Source organism: Gordionus sp. m RMFG-2023, chromosome 2 (assembly GCF_954871325.1).
Source record: "Gordionus sp. m RMFG-2023 chromosome 2, tfGorSpeb1-WG-v2, whole genome shotgun sequence".
Classification (NCBI taxonomy): Eukaryota; Metazoa; Nematomorpha; class Gordioida; order Chordodea; family Parachordodidae; genus Gordionus; species Gordionus sp. m RMFG-2023.
In genome coordinates this window covers 4,648,049-4,668,453 of record NC_088776.1, presented here as the reverse complement: position 1 = coordinate 4,668,453, position 20,405 = coordinate 4,648,049, and the positions used below count along the sequence as shown (strand labels likewise).

Below are 20,405 nucleotides of genomic sequence, written 5' to 3'. Positions count from 1 at the left end.
GATTACTTCATTATTGGTGGATATTTTTTATGCTTAAATTTATTTAAAAAAAAATAAACAAAGAATACTGCAAATTAATTATAGGATATCACCTTTAACGGTGATAAACATATATATTGTTTTAAATTAATTGTAAATCACCTTTATGAAGAAAGTTACTAAAATATTTTAATAAATTATTTTGTTTAACTGATGAGAGAAATTGCCTAGTTGAATATCAAGCCCGTACACTACTACATAAAACTAGTATTGTTAAACGACCCTATTTAAGTCGATTTTTAAAAATGGCCAAATTCCTTCGAGATTTGGCTATTTGAGCTCCAAACATTTGTTTATGAAAAAAATGTTCAGGTTTAAATAATATTATTTTAGCTACAACACTTCTACTTACTATTGTATATCAATGATGTTAATAAATAAAAATCCTAAGATTGTTGTATTAGTTACATAATAGAAAGATAAAAATATTACTTATATAATATTCAAAAAAAAAAATCTTCTCTTTCCTTTTAATTTTAATTAAAAGTAAAACAGTTTTATTGATTAAATTTCTATCATTTCCAAATAAAACTTAAAATAATGTTTGTATAATAAATTCATTGATTCATATATATATATAAAAACATAATGTATAATGATTAAAAATTGGCTATGATATAATTATAATATATTATAAATCATAAAGTAATACAATAACTTATATTTTTATTTAGTTTTAAAAACAATGATAACAAAATATTTTATATTTCAAATACTTTTTTAAAAAATAAAATAAAAATTGCATGCTTTTAAATTTGGTTTCATCAACAACTATGGTTATCATAAAGAACCAATTAATTGCAACTAATTAGGTAAGACTGGAATGAAACTATGCGCTATGGTTGTGGACGACAGGGAGATTACTTTAGCCAGGCTCTATAAGTTATAATTTTCGTGATCGCTCATGGAATATATGCCGGCAGTTTAATTTCCTAACCATGAAGTATAAACATCAGTATCGGGATTATTGTCGATCTTCAACTTCAGCTGATTTAAGAAGAAAATAATAAAAATGAACAATTCTTAGCATGAGCCCATAAAATTTATTTCTTTTTAAAAAAAGGTCTTATTTTGTGATTTTTGATAAAGTTTCGGTGGCCATAATTCGATATTGTTTTATTTATTTTTTGCATTTTATATCATAAATTCGAGCGCGTTATTTTAAATTTTAAAATTCTAATTTTTCCAAAAATGCACTCCAATAAGTGTAAAATACTCATCCCATTGAACTTTTGAAGGAATTTCAATTTATATTAAAAAAATATTTGGAAAAATAGGGTCGGTTTTTACATATATCGGAGGAATGCATTTGAGGCAAAATGAGATCTTTAAATTTTCATAAAAACGCGCTCAATTAATGAATATAAAATGCAAAAAATAAATCAATAAACCCCATCAAATTAACGCTCTATACCGCCATAATAAAAGATACATTAAAATAATTATGCATTTAATTCAAACATTCTTCTTCAGATATTTCTTGTAGAGACAGGAGAGGTGTAGAGCCGTGTGATTTTCCCGATTGGCTATTAGCGAAAGTACTATTACCGCCATTTGTATGTGATTCTTTGGCTACATTTTTTTTTAAAAAAAAGGTTAAGGTGCGCGTTAGTGTTGTTAAACGGGTCTAACTCACTATTTTAACCAGAAAAAATAGGTCTAAGTCTCGAGATTTCGATAATGTATGTCTAGACCATTGTTCCTTCTATGAGCAAAATCTTCAGGCTTGCGCAGTAATTTTTCTGAATGAAATATTGAGTTAGCCGTTTTAAAAAACCGCCTCAAAACGAGCGGTTTAAGAACACTAGGTAGCCATGTTAAACAGCTCGATTTTCAAAAACGGTTAAACCGAATATTTTAAACCCAATAAAATAATCCGCTAGCCCTTTAAGATTTTGCTCGTGTATGGTGGGAAAAAAGGTTTGTGCTCTTATTAACGAAATCTCGAGGTTCACGTAATATAATTTTTATTTCTTTTGAAAAAAAAGGCGCCTAATATTTTGTTTTACAATTTATGTATTATAAATAATACATACAATATAGGAAAGGAAGAAGAACTAATTATATAATATTGTAAACAAATTGAGCGTTTCGAACGATGCGTTGCTAGCGCAATGCATTTCAAATGGCCTCTTGCAAATTGGTAAAATTTGCCGCTTGGCGTTAGCAACCATTTAAAAAAAAAACGCAAATAGGTTTGCCTTTTTCTTACTTTTTTTTTATTCTTTGCTTTGTAATATTATATAATAAAATGTAATATAAATAACTTACTTATATCCTAAAAAGGAATATATAAAATTAAAAAAAAAAGGCAGGCGATAATGTAATTTTCAAAGACAAATCCTTTTTTTAGAACTTATTTAAAATTTTGAATAGACGATAAAAAAGGCAAACCTCAATTTAAACAAGGGGTGCGTTACGTATTTTTATTAAAAAATTACGGCAAAACGTAAACGCTCAATTTGTGTGCACTATTAGGCAGATAAAATCAGAGTCGGAATTTATTTACTAATTAAAAAATTAGCTTTCTAAGTTCTTAATCGGTTGCCGATAACATGTTAACAGATTTTTTTTTGTTGAATAATTTAGATAAACTAAATTAAAATGGATTAATGAAGCTAGTAACCAATTAAGGTAAGTTACAATTGTTTTTTTTTAAATGTAACTGTAATTAGTTTTTTTTAAGATGATTCTCCAAAATAATGTCCTATAATAAAAAAATTACATTTATAATTTATGATATTGAAGTTAGAATTTGCAAATCAAATTATCTTCGTACATCATTTTAAATTATTAAAACTATTGAAATATGGTATAAAACGCAATGAGATTTATACGTGAATCGTGGTCTTCCTGCGTAACCGCGCCAACGTTGCTGGCGATATTTTCGTCACCCAAATCGCTCACTACGAGAGAGGGAGGAGTCTTTCGCCTGGCGAAAGTGGGCGACGGGGAAGGGGACGGACTAGGAGAAAACGTAGAAGGGGAAGATCTCGAACCAGCTGAGTTAAATGGCCTAGATTTGATTAGTCGATCGGTTATGTTTTCCAAACAACGCTTAAATAAAAAAAAAGAGCGCTTAAAAATATAATAATTATATCTGGGCGATATTCGGACCGATACCCAATCAAAATTTATATTAAAAAATTACCGAAAAAAACATATAATTATATTATAAAATAATTTCACAGTATATTTTATTTTTTTTTAAGGGTGGTCGTCTCAAAATTTTTTTTTTAAAGAATTCCCAAAAGTTTCGAAGAAAATCGTGTTAAATTTTCGAAATTATGAACATGGTTTTTTTGATGACATATAATAAAACCTAGACTGACGATACATTCATTAAAAGTGTACATAAAAGAAAACAGCTGGGGACGCCATTTTGATTACCCGTATCATTACTAAAAAATTTAAACGAGAGGCCAATTTATTCCTATGTCTGACGTAAACTTCATTAAAGAATTGCCTGATCATCGAGATAATAAGGAAGCAAGTTATCAATTCAATTGTAGCTTTTAACTTGAGAATAATTACTATATGGGTTATACCAAAATGGCGGGTTCAGCTGATCTGTATTCAACTACGCTTTCAAATGTATTAATATGAAGGCATCGTCAGTATAGGTATTATTATATGTCATTGGTATTTTTAGAAAAGAAAAAAAAGAATAATTTTAAAAAGAAAGTTAATTTTTTCGACAAAGTTCACTAATTAAATTTTTATGATAATTTGGATTTAAAATTATGACATGGAAATTTACGATTTCAAAATTTTTTATTATTTCGGGATTGTAGATTAAATATCAGTCAGGAAAAAAAAACTGGGATGCAAAAAAATGTTCAACCTTATCTTTCCTCTATAAAACTAGGTATTTTTAAGGATAAATTATAAAAATAAAATGGCTGATATATGCAAATAAAAAATTAGTGCAAAATTGTTGCACCTTCCTGCCTCTTTCCTTCCTTCTTTCTCATTGGCATATGAATTTGGCAATAAAATAAAATGTATCAGCCGATACAGTTACTCTCGATATCAGTGAATCTTTGATCAAAATCCTAGTAAAAAGAAAGAAAGAAAAAAGGGAATGTAAATTTACCTCGTTAAGGGAAAATGATCTTTGGTGGGGATGTGCGCTTAGGATTCCTACTGGTTGATTGGTATATAAATTTCTGATGCTACCCCGTGAACCAAAATGGTGACCCGAGGCCGGAAACATGGTGGATGCTGAATGATATTTGCTCGAAGAAGACATTTCTTCGGGGTCCGGTTCGGGCTCGTTTTCTTCGGAGATTTTGGAAGGAATTGCCGCCCCGCCGGTTTTCCGGGTAAGAAGCAGACGAGTGTTTACCGAGGTGGCCATCTTAAGTTTTGGTTTTAGAAGCTCTACAGTTTTCGTCGAGAGAGCGGGAGACGTTAAAGGAGGCGGATATCTTTAACAATAATGATCATGTAAAATATTAATAGTTTTAAAATAAAATTAATAAACTTTAAAAGCACTGTCTAAAATTAGGCAAAATTGCTATATTTTTAACAAATCAATTTATTAAAACATAAATATTAGCAAAAAAACTTGTTTTCAATAATAGTGTTGTTAAAAAGCCCGATTATAGAGTAGTATTCAAAAAAATAACGACTCGAAATAATATTATGGTAGCCTAAAGATTTTGCTCATAGCTCAGAAATGCTTGAACATCTATTTGTCAAAATCTCGATGCTCACATTAGAGATCTGCAAAAGTAGGGCCGGGCTTAATATTTTTTTAAGAAAATTCGGGTCGGGTCGGGCCTTAGAAATTTTTTTAAAATATATCTTAAATTTATCAATTTTGTGTTGAATTTTTTATTGTATAATAAAATTAAGCGATTTTATTTATAGAAAGTAGACTCCAAATAACGTATTATATCGTTTATTTTGAGTAATTATAAAAATTAATTTATATATTTAAATAAATTCGGGCCGGCAAAATTTTTTAAAAAAAATTCCGGGTTCGGGCCGGGCTTAAAAAATTAGGCCCGATTCAGATCACTAGCTCACAAAATATAATTTTATCTAAAATCTTAATCAGACCGGTTGGGCTTTTTAACAACACTAGTTTTCAATTAAGTAAAGATTTTCAAAATTACCTGATCTTAAGGAAAAAAAAATAATTAAAATTCAATAAAAGGCATGAAACTTTGCTGAAACATAACAATTTAAAAATTTTTTGGGATATTGCTGTGCCCCGGTATAAAACCTACTAAAAGGAAAAAAAAAATATAATCTCTTCGTTAAAGAAAGAAAAAAATGTACTTTTCTTCCGCGAGTATCTTTTTGTAAAAATTATGCTGGGCCATTTGATGATGAGGATTGACGTTGTATTGATTGAAATTGGTCAAGTGGTTTATGTTATCGACGCTGTTGTGCTTGAGGGCGGCGAATTGTCCCGCTTTCTGAAAGTTAGCCACGAAATTCGACGAATGGGGTGAGACGCCGTGATTCTTTTTACCGTGGTGGTCGTAACTTTTGTCGTAAAGATTCAAGTTCTTGTCGCAATTTCGAATGTCGGAGAGGAACGTGGAAGGCGACATCGATATGAGTTCGGGAAGGGAGGAACAGGAAATGTTACTGCTGTAATATGATTGACTTCTTTTTATTTTTATATGGGAGGGGTTATCGAAATTAAAAAATGTATTTAGCTTGGGGTAAAAGAGGGACAAAATTATATAGAGCGCGTGACTTTCATTTATTAAAATGGTGGCATTGAGGGGAGCTTGAGATCACTACGCCAAATGATGGTCAAGTGCCCAAATTTAATTTTTTCGCGATCGGCAAAACAATGGCCGAAAGAACCGAGGTTCTTTAACAGCGTAGCCCATGTTTTTATTTTAAAAATATTCGAATCAATTTTCGAGTTTAGACTCAACTTAGAGTCTTAATTAAATTTTTTAGGCTAAAAGCTTGGACAAGCCACAATAGAGATGGTCAAAATTAGGCAATTAAACAACACTAGTAAAATTAGAAATGCTGTCATTTCCTGCTTAAATAATCTTAAAACTTTATCACTCACTTGTTGTATACAGGGTATTTTAAGCACGCAAAACGCTAACTTTAAAAAGAGCAAATTAAATGTGATGTTTTCCCACCCATGTTTATATAATATTTTTTTAAAATATATATAATGATATCGTCATATTAAATCATTTTCAGACAATAACATATCTATTAATAAAATTAATTTTTAAAGGTTTCCTATTATTACCTCAAAATAAAACAAAAATTATGTTAATTTTTTTTTCTCCACTCGCTTTCAAAAAACAATAAATTTCTCTTTATTTATTCAAATAAAAGGATAAAATATTTCGATTTACACAAAAATTTGCATAAAATTAATTATTTAATTTTTGAGATTAAAAATAAAAATATGCGAAAGATTTTTAAAAATTTTATAAAAACATACCAAAAAAAATTTTTTTTTTCTAAATAAAAGGCAAAAAAAACTAAAAAAAACATGAAAAAAACAAAAAAAATGACAATGACACCAAAATAGAGTGTCCTCGTTTTAAAATCTATCTAACCTATACTAAAAAGTAAGTATCCAAATTAAGTCAACCCAGATGCTCAAATTATTTAAAGAAAAAAACATACGTGCCCGACTCAGGGTATAATTCTAGAAAAGCTCGCTCAGAAAATCTTCTTAGAAATTAAGAAAAATATCTATAAAATTCAATAAAAAAATAATTACAATCCTTTCAGAGCGAAATAATAATTATAGTTCTTTTATAAGGAATAACAAAAAAAAACTATGAACTTATTATCGGGGCCATTGGTGGCGATTGACGAATCGTCGGCAGAGGAGGAGGCCTTGTATTTGAGCATTTTTTCCGCGAGGAGGTAATATGTCGCTGTCACGTGATTGTAGCAGTCCCTCTTTATTGATCTATTTATTTTGTGTATATTTTTGGTTAAAACTAATGACCATATGGTTAAATTAATTTAATTTCCCCTAACCTGTGCTAACGTAGAGGAATAAATAAATCCTCACATTTAGACTATCTGAGAAAAGCTGGTAAGAAAATGTTTTTTTGTATATGTTAGCGTCAATGTGTTATTCCGTCAACTTTAAATCATATTTTGCGCGCGTTTTTTTTTAAATTTAAAAAATCGGATTTTACCGGAAATGGCATGTTTAGAATACCTGTCTGATATTTATATAGGGTAAGGTATTTCCAAACATGACAGAATACATTTCCGGTAATATAGGCACAGGTGGTAGTATTGTAGAAATCTAATTTAAGTGCCTTTTTTTTTGAAGAACGGCTTATTCAGATTTCCCAAAAAATCTCACTTAGGCGCCATTTTGAATAACCGAGAATTCGCGCCAATTATGAATTCAAGAATAAATCGAGATTTTAGCCGAACAAAAAAATATTACCCGAAACCTCAAGATTTGGCTTACAGAGGACAGAAAGGATTTAACTAACTTCTTACCCCAAATCTAGAGAAAGCCATTAGAATTATTTTTAAAACTAAATTTTAAAACTAAATAATGTATGGACAAACTGTTTAATTTGGTGTTCCGTAGCTATCTCTCCCCCGACCATCTTGTTTATGATGGCCTTGTGAATTTCTTCCGTGATATCGGTGCGGGCGAAGAGGGCAGTGGTAGTTATCCCGTTATTGGACGTGTGCGACCTAAGCCACGGGTGATTGAGTATTTCTATGAGCTTGGCCCTTTTGGCGGGTTCTTTCACTAGCATTTTCTCGATTAAGCTTATTTTTTTTTAAATGTTTATTTTGTAAGCAAATCGTTTTCATGTTAAATAAAAATAAAATTTTGAAAAATCAGCTGGCAAATTAAATGAAAATTTAGCGGAAACTCACTCTTTGCACTCGACAGAGATTTGGGAAGGAATGGTGTATTTACAGTCTATAATCATGGTAATGGTCTCGTTATCATTATTTTCCAAAAAGGGGCACTTACCTACTACCAGCATGTAGAGCAAAACTCCCAAGCTCCATATATCTAACGATAATAGGAATAAAAAATTTTTATTAAAGTTTAAACATAATACAAATATTACCATAGACCCGACCCTAAACCCCGGTTACACCGGCCGGCCGGATTTTAATCTTTTTAAATATATTTAGGCCGGATCGGGCCTAAAAAAATTTTTTTTATTACTCGGGGCTGGCTGTATATTTTAAAACTAAATGTTTTAAATCGCCATTATTAACTATAAAAAATTAAAAAATAAATATATTTTTAATCCGGGCCGGACCTGAAAATATAAAACCCGGGCCGAGCCTACTGGGAAAAAATCCAGGCCGGAAATGGTATCCCTGAAGATCTCTAGTTTATATAGATACATTATAGAATAATCATTTCTCTGAAATTCAAGTAAAAGCGATCAATAAACAATCCGCTATGCGCGACTAGAAAATAAATCGGCTCTTGAATTTCATGGGGGCGGATAATCTATGTTTAAAGCGACATTTTTTTTTAAAATGCTTTTCTTGTAGTTTTTAAAAAAAACCAATTTTTAAATGATAATATATAAATATCAAGATGGTGGTGAGATATAATTTAGGTGGGTTATTATACCCCATAACCCGCAAAATCAATTTTTTAGCCCGAATCCCCTTTACCGGTCCTAATTTATTTTTTTGTTAGATCTAGGTCCGGTCCTTGACGGCCCAAATTTTTTTATTTTTAAAAAAAGAAGCTAATTAGGGAAGAAAATGTCAAAACTTAATAATATTTATTTTATTCTCTATTTTTGAAAATGTTTATTCATTAAAATAATATTCAGCAATAAACTAAAAATGGATGTTTCATCTTATTTCATTTAATTATTACAAAAATAAATATATAAAATATAATGAAAATGGAAAAATATAAATATTTTCCTACTTTCTTATTATAAATTTTTTTTTTAAATTGTGATATTTAAGGGATGCGCCGATATTAGAATGAAATGTATCGTTATTGTAGTATTTTTAATCCATATTCATTAGTATTTTAACTAGATACTTTTGTAGTACCTTTATTTCATATTAATTAGTATTTTAGCCAGATACTTTTGTAGTATCTTTAAATTGATATTTGTAGTATTTCAGCCATATTCACAAAATAATCTAAAATAATAAAAATATAACATTTTACAAAAATAATAAATAAACAAATTTAGAAAATTCTCGAACCTTGCAAGCATATCTAGGAATGACCCAATTAGACTGACGACGAGTTTATTAAAAGTGTATATCAATAAAAAACAGCTGGGGACGCCATTTTGGTTACCCATATAATTATTAAAAATTATAAAAGAGAGGCCAATTCATTCCTATGTCTGACGCAAACTTCATTAAAGAATTGCCTGATCATCGAGATAATTAAGGAAGCAAGTTAGCAAGTTAAATAGTAGTTTTTAACACGAGAATAATTACTACACGGGTTACCAAAATGGCGGGTCCAGCTGATTTGCATTCAACGACGCTTTCAAGTGCATTATTATGAACGCATCGTCAGTCTAGGTACTATTATATGTCATTGGAATGACCATAAGATAGCCATTAAATTTTTAAAATAAAAACAAAAATTTACCGGAAACATTCCTCAAAAACCGCTTTCAAAAAAAAACGTTCTGTTTGGGAAATCGCTTTAAAAATATATATTAAGGAAGAGTCAGACATCGGCAAATGAGATGAGCACTTATGTTTTGGATCGGTTTATAAGATATTTTTGCCGATCCGATACATAACATATTTTTGATAGATTCCAATTCTGACACCCCCCACTCCCCCCTCTTACAATAATTCTGTTTTATAACAAGTTTTTAATGTTAATATCGATATTCCAAGATGCTTATGTGATGCGCATTGAAAAAAAATTAACTGCGAATTCTAAGATATACATTTATATAAACGGGTTAGCCATTAAAAGAAATGGGAAAGGGAATATGACATTTACGAATCACGTGCCGTGCCTACATTTTTATTGATGTTAACGCCTGGCCAGACCTTGCATGACTCTAACATATATGTAAATTAGGTTGAACTTGCATTCAAAGTGGAAATTATAAAAGGGTAATGATTATATGACGTTAGATCACTTGCTAAACGATGACCAAAATTTTATTAAATAGCAATAAGAACCCATCTGTTTTATATATATTGACGAAATCACGTGGTCAAGTCTGATCTACTATATATCGTTATCCCTTCCCAAGGAATAAATCACCAAATTGACTTAAGAAAAAAAAACATGACCCCATGCTGGATTCGAACCCAGAACCATCTAATTGCGATATACGTACTGAACCGACTAGACCATATAACGCTTCAAAAAATCATTAAATTTTTTGTGCATACAAGTCTAAAATTACAACGTTATCTAATCTTTAAATAAAACACATAAAAATCAATAAAGTTTAATGCTACAGATCATTACTCATTATAAAAAGAGATTCTTAGGGTTGTTCAAATTTTCTAGATATGTCTCGATTTCAAAACTTTGCTAAGAGCAGGATTGGGAGTGAGTTTAAATAAATCAATTCTTGAACCTCGCTATAAGGTTCGGTTATTGTGTGACATGCGTCTCCAAAAGCGCGATTCGTAATATTTAATAAGATTTATTTTTTTAAAAAAAATATCAAGTAATTTTGATATTTTACGGGCTGATTTAAATGATAATCAAAGGGACCAATCACAGAAAAGTATCATTATAATGCCCTCTATCACAAACACAAAAAATATTCCTGTGGGCCCCTTGAATTTGGGGTTTAAATCTCTAAAAATCGATTTTCCCTGTGGGAGTCAGTTGTCAAAAGATACTTTTCAAATTTATTTAGAAACATATACATATCTAAATTTAGATATAGATAAATGACCTAAAAATGTAAGTAGACACAGATTAAAATTAAGTTACATTTTATTATAATTTTGAAAACAATTGTTTTTTATTAGGTCTAGATTAGTATCATTTGAAGACTTGACTAATCGTTGTCAATTCCTTTTTTAAAAAATAAATTTATGGCATTTGAAGCCAAGTCCAATCAAGTTTGAAAAATTTGCTGACAATATGTTGTTTCCTTTTCATTAGTATCAATAATACATCTAAAAATTCATAGTGTATTGTGGGCAAAATGTGCCTGTAAATAGGTACCACCGATACAGTTAAAAATATGGTACAGATACTTTTCATATAAATATATGTAAGGATAAAATATTTTTATATCAAGACGCACAGATTTTAACAACTTTAGGGGAATTGAGGGTGAGGTTTCTGAGGATAAATTGTAGAAAAAAATAAAAAATGGGCCAATCAACGTTATATATGTAAGAAATAAAAACCGGCCAATTTAGGATCATATCTCTCCCCGAGCAATATTTCCGGAGCGGTATATATTAAAGTACCGCAAGGAGTGCCCTTTAAGCCGTCGACTTCGGATCCGCAAACCGCGCTCAGCCCAAAGTCGGTCAATTTACAATGCGCGAAGATGGTGCTGTGTGTAATCGGGTCATTTGTGTAGATATTGGCTCTGGCAACGGGGGGTTTAAAAACGATGACGTTATCCAATTTGAGATCTCGGTGGGCCACGTTGAGTTTGAAGTGGCAATGGATAAGGGCCGAAGTTATCTGAACGAAGTAACAAGCCGATTCGGTCTCGGGGAGACCGACGGAGGTTACGACCGTTTCCGAAGAGGAGGAAGGGGGAAATAAAGAGCCCCGTTTCCGGGTTTTGTATTTGGAAAGGCTTTTTTTATTCGTTCTGGAATCGATTTCTAGCACATCCATATCGGTCAGACTTTCCTTCGGTGTAAAGTATCCGTCTTTATCGGCTAAATCGTCCGGATCTGGCGAATTTGCCGGGTTATCATCGGTATTGAGTAAAGATTCGTTCCACTTTAGCGATTTTTTTGGTGGCGTTACACGAATTTCTATATCGACATTACAATCCGGCGGCTTAAATACTAGGGTTGATTCAGCGTTCGATTCTTTTTGTTCGAAGTCAGCCCACTCCGAAAAACCATCTTCATCCTTCCCCAATTCCATTATCACTCCCAATCCCGATCCTGTCTCTACCTCCCCTTCCTCGACATCTTCGTTCTCTTCCATCACGACGCCCAAGGAAGACCGAGAACGGCTAGGGTAGGTTTCCAATTCCTCCTCAAAAACCCCTGGCAAACTGTTTAAATAGCCTCTCAAATCCGTATCTCCTAGTTCCATGACGAGACAACAATGGCTGGAAGTTTGAACTACTTCGAAAAGCCTGTGTTCGCGCCGCAGATTTCGTTACAAATTATTTTAATAATTATTACATATATATATAAGAAAAAATCGAACTTTTAAGCGGTTAGGCTCTGTCCTGGTTCGGCTTAATTTTTGATGCTCAATGCTGTTTAGCTTAGGATAAACAGCTTTTCAATTAGGACACCCTTTGTTTTAAGTATTTGGCGGCAATGTTGTTTTTCTATAACCTTTTAGGTGTTATTTAGTCAAAGCTATGGCTGTTTGGTAATAAGTTTAAGTCTAATCATGGCAGAGGCCTTAGTTCTACAAAAACTTTAGATCTAAAAACCCCAATCAGCGAAATTAACCATACACAAATTCGTTTTTTTTCTACGAAAAAAATATTCTATATTTATTACGAAAAAGATTGTTAACACGTGCAAATAATTCAAACCAAGAAAGAAAGGATGATTAATAATTCTAAAACATCTGGCGATTAATCCGAATATTTTGGTCATAATATCCTGTTATTTTCTCCTGGAAAAATAAAAACTCAATTTTATAAAGAATCAAAAAATAAGTGAAAACTGACACTGAATTCCTAACCGCACGATAAAATTTGATGGGTTTATCAGCTTCCACAAATGAAGAGAGCCAAAGAAAATTGAATAAAAATGATAATGAAGGGCGAATTTATAGTAAACACGTCATGTTCAAATCAGTGCATCATTTACAAAATCATGCCAAGAAACAGACATAATTTATAACTGTTGGAGCGTTATGACAACGCTATGATGTAAAAAGATGTTTGAGATGATAAAAAATATGCGATATTAATAATTTAGTTTAAAACGCAGAAGATTATTATTTTTTTATTAAAATATATTTGTTATAAAAGCAGAAGATTATATTGAAATTAGATAATATTATCATTGTAAATATTCAGCTTTGATTTTTCGATAGCGTTAAATAACGCAACGTTAAAGAATAATGCGCTTATTATAAATTCAGGGTAAGCAAAGAAAACCTTAATCTAGATGTCCAAGCGTCAACATTTTTATTGAAAGTCCTAAGTAATATTTTTGATGCTTTAAAAGTTTTTATATCATATTAAATTAGATATTCGAAGTGTGACTCATATTTTAGCGATACATAAAAAAACAAGTGGCTGTGCTAATTTTCCTCTCGTATAAAATTAATCCTGATTAAAAACAAAAAACTGAAAAGTAATATTATTATAATTTTACAAAAATGATGCCTAAATTTAAAAACCTAAATACCACCGAGAATAAAATTCACTTTGCAGCAGGTTTTATTTAATAATAGATTGAATAAATTAATTCTAAGGTCAACCCAAATGAAAATAGTCGTCTGCCTTTTAAAATGAAATAAATTCAGACTCGAGGTTTATGGATGATAATGGAGCAAGATTATAAACCCTCTTAGGGAGTGGTATAATAAGAATGATCACGAGCAGGGGAAATTTTTAATAAGGTATTTCGGCCCGGCTCTATATACATTAGGCATCTGCAAAATCGGTGCGAGCCGCCGCGCTTTTAACGGGGCGGGTGCTTGCGGGCAGGAGGCTTGTGCTGCGGGTGGGGTCAGCTAAAAAAGAGTGATTGGCGGTATGCAGCAAGGCGCTACATATGCGCTAAGCCATTGATTTACTATTCGAGTAGAGGACGAAGCAGTCCGAGCCGGACAAATCGCAACAAAATTAATATAGGGTCTGGTTAAAAAACTTTTCAGAGATTTTCAAGGCCATATATCCCATTTCTAATTTATATATATTCAAACTAGGAATAGATTGTCATTGCCATCACCCTTCGTCTTTATTCTATACCCGTGCAATAAGATTTTTGTCGGGTGCTTTGCGAGAGAGAATGGAAAGTGTAAAAAAAGGATTATTTTCGGAAGAGCCTCCGCATAATTGGCGCGAGGGTCTTTGACAACAGGTAGCAAAGTGAATGAACGAATGAAAAAGATAACCAAAAATTTCGTGATAAAAGTTGTCTAAAGTTCATTGAGGAAAGGGGGGGGGATCAGGTCTTTAAAAAAATACGCCACGAAATGATTAGTTAAGAATTCCGTATACTCTATATATAATACAAGTCTTGATTTGTTGAATCATAAAGTTGTAGATTTAATCTTTTTTTTATTTCCCCAGTCCAATTTTTGAATCCTTAATCGAACTAGATATGTAACTTGGATCTATTTTTTTTTACTGGTGGCTAATTCCATGACAAATCACATGGTGGATCCGAAGGAATATTTTAAAAATGGATGAAACTTGGTATGAAAGTTAAATCGATTGTATATTTTGTAAAAATCAAAATTTTAATGCTCTAGCTCAAATCCCGAGTTATGAGTTTTTAAGATTAGATGAAAGCTTTGTTTCCTCTTTTTAACGAATCTCAAAATACTCAAAAAAAAAATTTGGCCTAAGGTAAAAAAAATATCAATTTGTAGCCCTTAAAATTCTACTTATGATAATGCAAAAATTATTTTAAATATATCTTCAGTGTCGTTGATTTCCGGTACATTTAAAACGATACAACTCATGAAATGTGTTTATTACCAACATATTTAACCGACCTTGTACAAAAAGAGCAGATCTTGACACGGTTCGGTACATCTCTAGTTCAAGCTTAAGTCGAATATAAGAAGAAGAAAAAATCAAAATGAATTAGCTCTGGCTGCAATACAGGTTCGTGGCTGGCGTAATCATAATCAATGATTAACCTGATGACGCAGGGATGTTTTTGGGCGGCCGCAAGAGCTTTGACTTCTCGGGAAAAGTCTGTATTATGCCTATCAATCATTTTGATGGCCACGGTGATGCGCGATTTCCGGTGAACCGCCGTGAGGACTGTTGAATGAGCGACCGAGCCGAGGGGCATGCCTGGCTCGTAATCTAGTTCCAGGGGTCTAAATTTAAGCGGTGTGGTGGTGGACAATCTAGACAGGGATGCTGACATTTTTCGATCGTCTTAAGAAAAAAATAATACTCAAAACGCTTCTCCGTAAATGATTTCTCGGTGTTTTGATTTTATAATATCCATGAGTAAGTTGAGCCGAATATAAATGATGGACGGGTTGTCGACATTTTTCGTATAACTATGTCATATTATTAAGATTGGAGTATTTAGTTATTCCTCCTATCCACTTTTGTTTTGAGATATCAATAGGTTTTATTTAATTTTGATTGGCGACATATCTTGGTTGAAAATATTAATTCGATTTTAAAATAAATTTTGATTGTTAGATTTTTTATATTAAAAAAAATACCTAACAATGTCTATACTTGAAAATGGGAAATTATTTTCTGCAATAAGTGATTAAATCAATATATTCAATAAATATACTCGACTGATAACTATTTAACTGGAAAATACTCGTCCTCATGATTATGATATTTTTTAAAAAATACCCGCAAGAGTCTAATTCCAAGAAATGGAAGATTTGATGGATTTAAGAAATATAGACGAATAAGTCAAATCATTAAAAACGGAGTTTTTTTGCCCCACATCCGCTATTGTGACATTTTTTTTTAAAAAAATTCAATGTTTTTTTTTATACTCTAGAGAAGCGTTAAAGCGGAAGATCAAGATTAATAAAAATCACCCGATTAGATGTTAAATTTCCACCTGGTACTTAGTTCACAAAAGTGTGACAATTTGATTAAATGAATGAATGATGAATTAGGCTCCTTTCCCCCCAAATCATATCCGCGGTGCGATGTTTATTTTGGTATGATAATATGAAAGAAAAATGTCGGTTCATTTCATAAGTTTAGTTTCGGGGGATAGGATAAAAGGGGGTTAGGTGGGATATTATATTTTCTAAGATACATGTCAATTATCCAACCGATCATAATCGGGTGTTTTTTTTAACTTTCCGCTTTAACGCTTCTCGAGAGTTCAAAAAGACTAAATATTGCGTTTTTTTAAAAAAAATGTCACAATAGCGGATGAGGGGGGAAAAACTCCGTTTTTAATGATTTGATATTCGTATATATTTCTTAAATCCATCAAATCTTCCATTTCTTGGAATTCGACTCTAACGGATATTTAAAAAAAAATATCGTAATCATGAGGACGAATATTTTCTAGTTATAATAGTTATCAGTCGAGTATATATATATTGAATAGGAATATTGATTTAATCGATTTATTGCAATAAAAAAATTTCCCATTTTCAATTTGTATAGACATTGTTATAGGTATAATTTTTAAAATATTATAATAAATCTAAAATCAATTTTTTTTAAAAAATCGAATTAATATTTTCGGATTCTCAAAATAAGTTTATTTTAAAAAACGGTCCTGTATTAAAATGGTTTTTCGGATTTTAGCGCGTTTCTGGCGTATTTTAAGATTTTTAAAAATTCCTGATGCCTTTATAACCTATAGATCTGGGACAAGGTAATTTTTTTTCCTCCTTTCCTTTAAATATCGTTCGCCTGATCATAATATCCAGAAAGTTAAGAAATACGGTTAATACTTTGCTGGAGAACCTTCTAGAAGTGTTTCTAACCTAGTCAGGATCAGCGGATCCTCTTAAACAAAATGTCGATATTACATGTATTTATTTAGCGAATTTTTTTTTAAAAAATAATTCTTGAAAGTGATAACAAATTTGGTTTGAAATAGTATTTTCCGAGTAAATAACAATTCATAAAAAAAATATATCTTCATGTCATAGATATTTTACACCGAAAACATTTTAGTTTTCCAGACAAATCGTCCGCTGGGTTGGTCACGGGTATGGTAACCTTAATACGCGGCACACCTTGGATTATAATTATTTTAAATATTAAAAATCGAGTATACTTTCCGCTTCCCAAAACTGCTCATAATGATCATTTATATGCGGCGGGTGGAGCGGTAGCGTATGAATTAACTTATATTCCTACTAAATCAAGGTTATAAAAAGCTATGTTACACTTTTCATGGCTTTTTTAATAAAAAGGGTTACACCTTAATTAGATGAAAAAACCCTTGTTAAGATAACTCAACTATATATGATTTTAATACGCATAAAAAATTATTGTTTATTAGTAGGATTTAACAAGATGATAACATTTATGTTAGCTAATGAATGTATTTTTTTGTAAAGTGAAAATAATTACCAAATTAAATTCTAAAAAATTAAATTTAGGATGTTTATCTCGTTTGATTACCTTATTTTATTTTTAAAGATAATTATAATTATATAGCGTGTTAATGTCAAAATTTATATTTATTTATAACTAACTAATGTTTTTTAATTGATAAATAGATAGTTTTAATCAGTATTTTAATGTTTACATTTCGTGGGGAGAAATATTAACGTTCTAACGCATATAGTTTAAAAAGGAACATTGCCAAATAGGCTTAATCAAAAACGAATAAAAACAAATAATAAATTATTCGTATTCCATTATTACGAATAATTCATTTTAAAGGATTTGTCGGTTTCCTCACTAACAAAAAATCAACGCGCTCACCCGAGAACGGGCCCCGTAGAATTCACGCGTGTTCCCTTCAAGACAAGTCGTCGTAGACCAACTGCTAAATAAATGAATGATTCATTATTCAATTTCTATATGTATTTTTTTTAAAAATAATGTTCAATAGTTAAGGCTCTGAATCGAACGAATCTGGATTTAAAAGTTAAACTTAGAAAATTTAAGCGGGCCATACCCGATCTCCCCCTTAGCATAGAGGTAGCGTAGCGTAATTTTCTTATTTATTTTTATTTTGTTAAACAAAATAAATTGTCACTAGAAGACTTGTGAGAGGTATATCAGAAACTTTCCCTCTACACCCCCCCCCCTTCCTCTTCCAGTTGATCTTATAAGATATACTTTAAGGGTAATATTCTGACAATCTCATGTGATAAAATAAAAAATTTTTTTTTTTGAACCAAAAAGTTGCACATATGTTCATACTACTTTCTCTAACTCCAACTAAAAGTTTAGGGTAAATAAAATGATACTCCCAAAGGAGTGCAACCAATGACATATAATGATACCTAAAATGGCGATGCACTTGAAAGCGTCGTTGAATGCAAATCAGCTGGACCTGCCATTTTGGTAACCCATATAGTAATTATTCTCATGTTAAAAACTACTATTAAATTGTAAATATGCTTCCTTATTATCTCTTTAATAAAGTTTGCGTCAGACATAGGAATAAATTGGCCTCTCGTTTAAAATTTTTAATAATGATATGGGTAATCAAAATGGCGTCCCCAGCTGTTTTCATTTATGTACTCTTTAAATGAATGCATTCAGTCTATGGGCATTGAGTGCAACGGGAAATCGGTTATATTCCAAAAAATTAAATTCCATTGTTTTAAAGAAAATTTTGTTTTTAAAAAAAACATATTGTCTATTCTCCATAAAATATTTGGTTGCCATTTTTATCGATTTTCTAACTTATTTTTAAATGCTATACATTTTAGTATATCAAATTCCTTTTTATCAAATTGAATTCGAAATAAACATTTTATTCTTTTTGTGAGGGATCGAATTTTTTTTTCTTAAAAAATAATAATGGGAATGACGGCATCTTAAAAAATTTTTATCGGCCATTTTTTATATTATCGAGATGAATCAATTTTGAGAAAAATAGGGGAAGATACCTGAATATTTAAAATATTTGAAAGAGCCAACTTGCTCGAATTTAAAAATTAGCATAATTTAGCCAATATTCTTTATGATCACGTGATCATGAGAATGGAAAGGATTGGTAGAGATTTAACAATTAATCCTATTTAAAAAAAAATTTATTTCTAAGAAAACCCCAAATGACAAAAAAAAATTTCATAATCTTTTTATAATTGTGGCATTGGGGATTACATTTTTTTTATAATATAAATAGCTGACCTTGAATAATATAGAATGTCAATGCCAATTTTGGGATTTATAAGTCAACTTTTTAAAGACATATATAATTCTGCACAGAATAAAAACTGAAACACCCAGAATTTTCAATCTAAATTGCTAAGAAATAAAAAAATATTCAAAGGTAAGGATTTATGTTGAATTTCACAGATGTTTTTCGGGAAATCAAAGACGATATTGCATAGAATTTTGATTTTCTCAGAAGAAATATTAAATCCCTCAGAAATTTTTTGTTATTAAAGTATTTTATTTTCAAATTAAAGTTAATCAAATGAATCGTTGAGTATAATTAATCTATGCTCTAGGGTCTAGGTCATGAGTGTGGGGTATATTTTTTTAACATAACTTGTCATGGGGTGTTAAATGAAAGCAAATAAAAAGATATGGTTACATTGATAATCAATAATACAAGTCATGTTATAAGGGGAAGGAGGGGGGTATTTTTTTACATAATATGTCAACATGGGTATCAAATAAAAGCTAAAAAGTTAAATTGATTATTGCTATTCAACAATATATGTAATCACTCAGGCAGGCCACAACTGACTTGAATTTTGCAAAAATATAAGAACATGCTGGATAAAATTCAAAGCTGAGTCATATGGAAGGATAGGACACGTTTTAAAGGCCCCAACTAGTTTGGGATTATAATGACGAATAAGAAGAAAATCATTTATCAGTTATTTCCAACAATTCTGTTATTAATATACCTCAGATTCTAAGAATCATTTGCATATATACTAGTATTTACATATATCGTTATTGTATACAATGTTTTGATTTAAATTCTTAAAAATAAGATGCCACAATTTTGAGTGTTTCATAAGCATGTAAAGTCTGAGATATTTAAAAATAAAAATGTGAGAATAATCTTGTATAATAAAGTATATACAAAAGATAAATAAAACCAAGAAATTATGTAAATTTTTTTTTTAAATGAGCCTAGAAAAAACTTGCAAGCTAGCCATAGCCAAAAAAAGTATTAAAATTTAAATTAATCTATTTAAAGGTAAACTCTCAATTTTTTATATAATGGTATAATTACACATGTTCACGTTTACCCATATTATATTACAAATTATTATAGAATTAAATAAATAAATAAAATATTTTTAAGTCATTACTTTTATAAATTAGAGAGTATGCATGTCATATTTGTATATGGAATCTTAGAGATTCAAAATCACTCAAATAAAACCTTTTATTGAGAGCAATTTTAAAGTTCTGATTTGACACACACCTAATATCTAACTCTTAATTTTTTTG

At 30.6% G+C, this 20,405-nt stretch overlaps 1 protein-coding gene across 1 annotated transcript in view; it reads right to left on the bottom strand.

The window, feature by feature from the left end:
* Positions 1–765: 765 nt before the first annotated feature.
* The window catches only part of LOC135923996 (uncharacterized), a 47,026-nt gene continuing 27,386 nt past the window's right edge, over positions 766–20,405 (bottom strand). Inside the window, exons 17-24 of the mRNA XM_065459040.1 lie at positions 7,900–8,041; positions 7,579–7,788; positions 6,827–6,955; positions 5,329–5,664; positions 4,136–4,469; positions 2,877–3,096; positions 1,501–1,611; positions 766–1,026 (exon numbers count right to left, since the gene is read on the bottom strand). Coding sequence (XP_065315112.1) covers positions 1,004–1,026; positions 1,501–1,611; positions 2,877–3,096; positions 4,136–4,469; positions 5,329–5,664; positions 6,827–6,955; positions 7,579–7,788; positions 7,900–8,041 — 1,505 coding nt within the window. The 3' untranslated portion in view covers positions 766–1,003. The remainder of the gene's footprint in view (positions 1,027–1,500; positions 1,612–2,876; positions 3,097–4,135; positions 4,470–5,328; positions 5,665–6,826; positions 6,956–7,578; positions 7,789–7,899; positions 8,042–20,405) is intronic.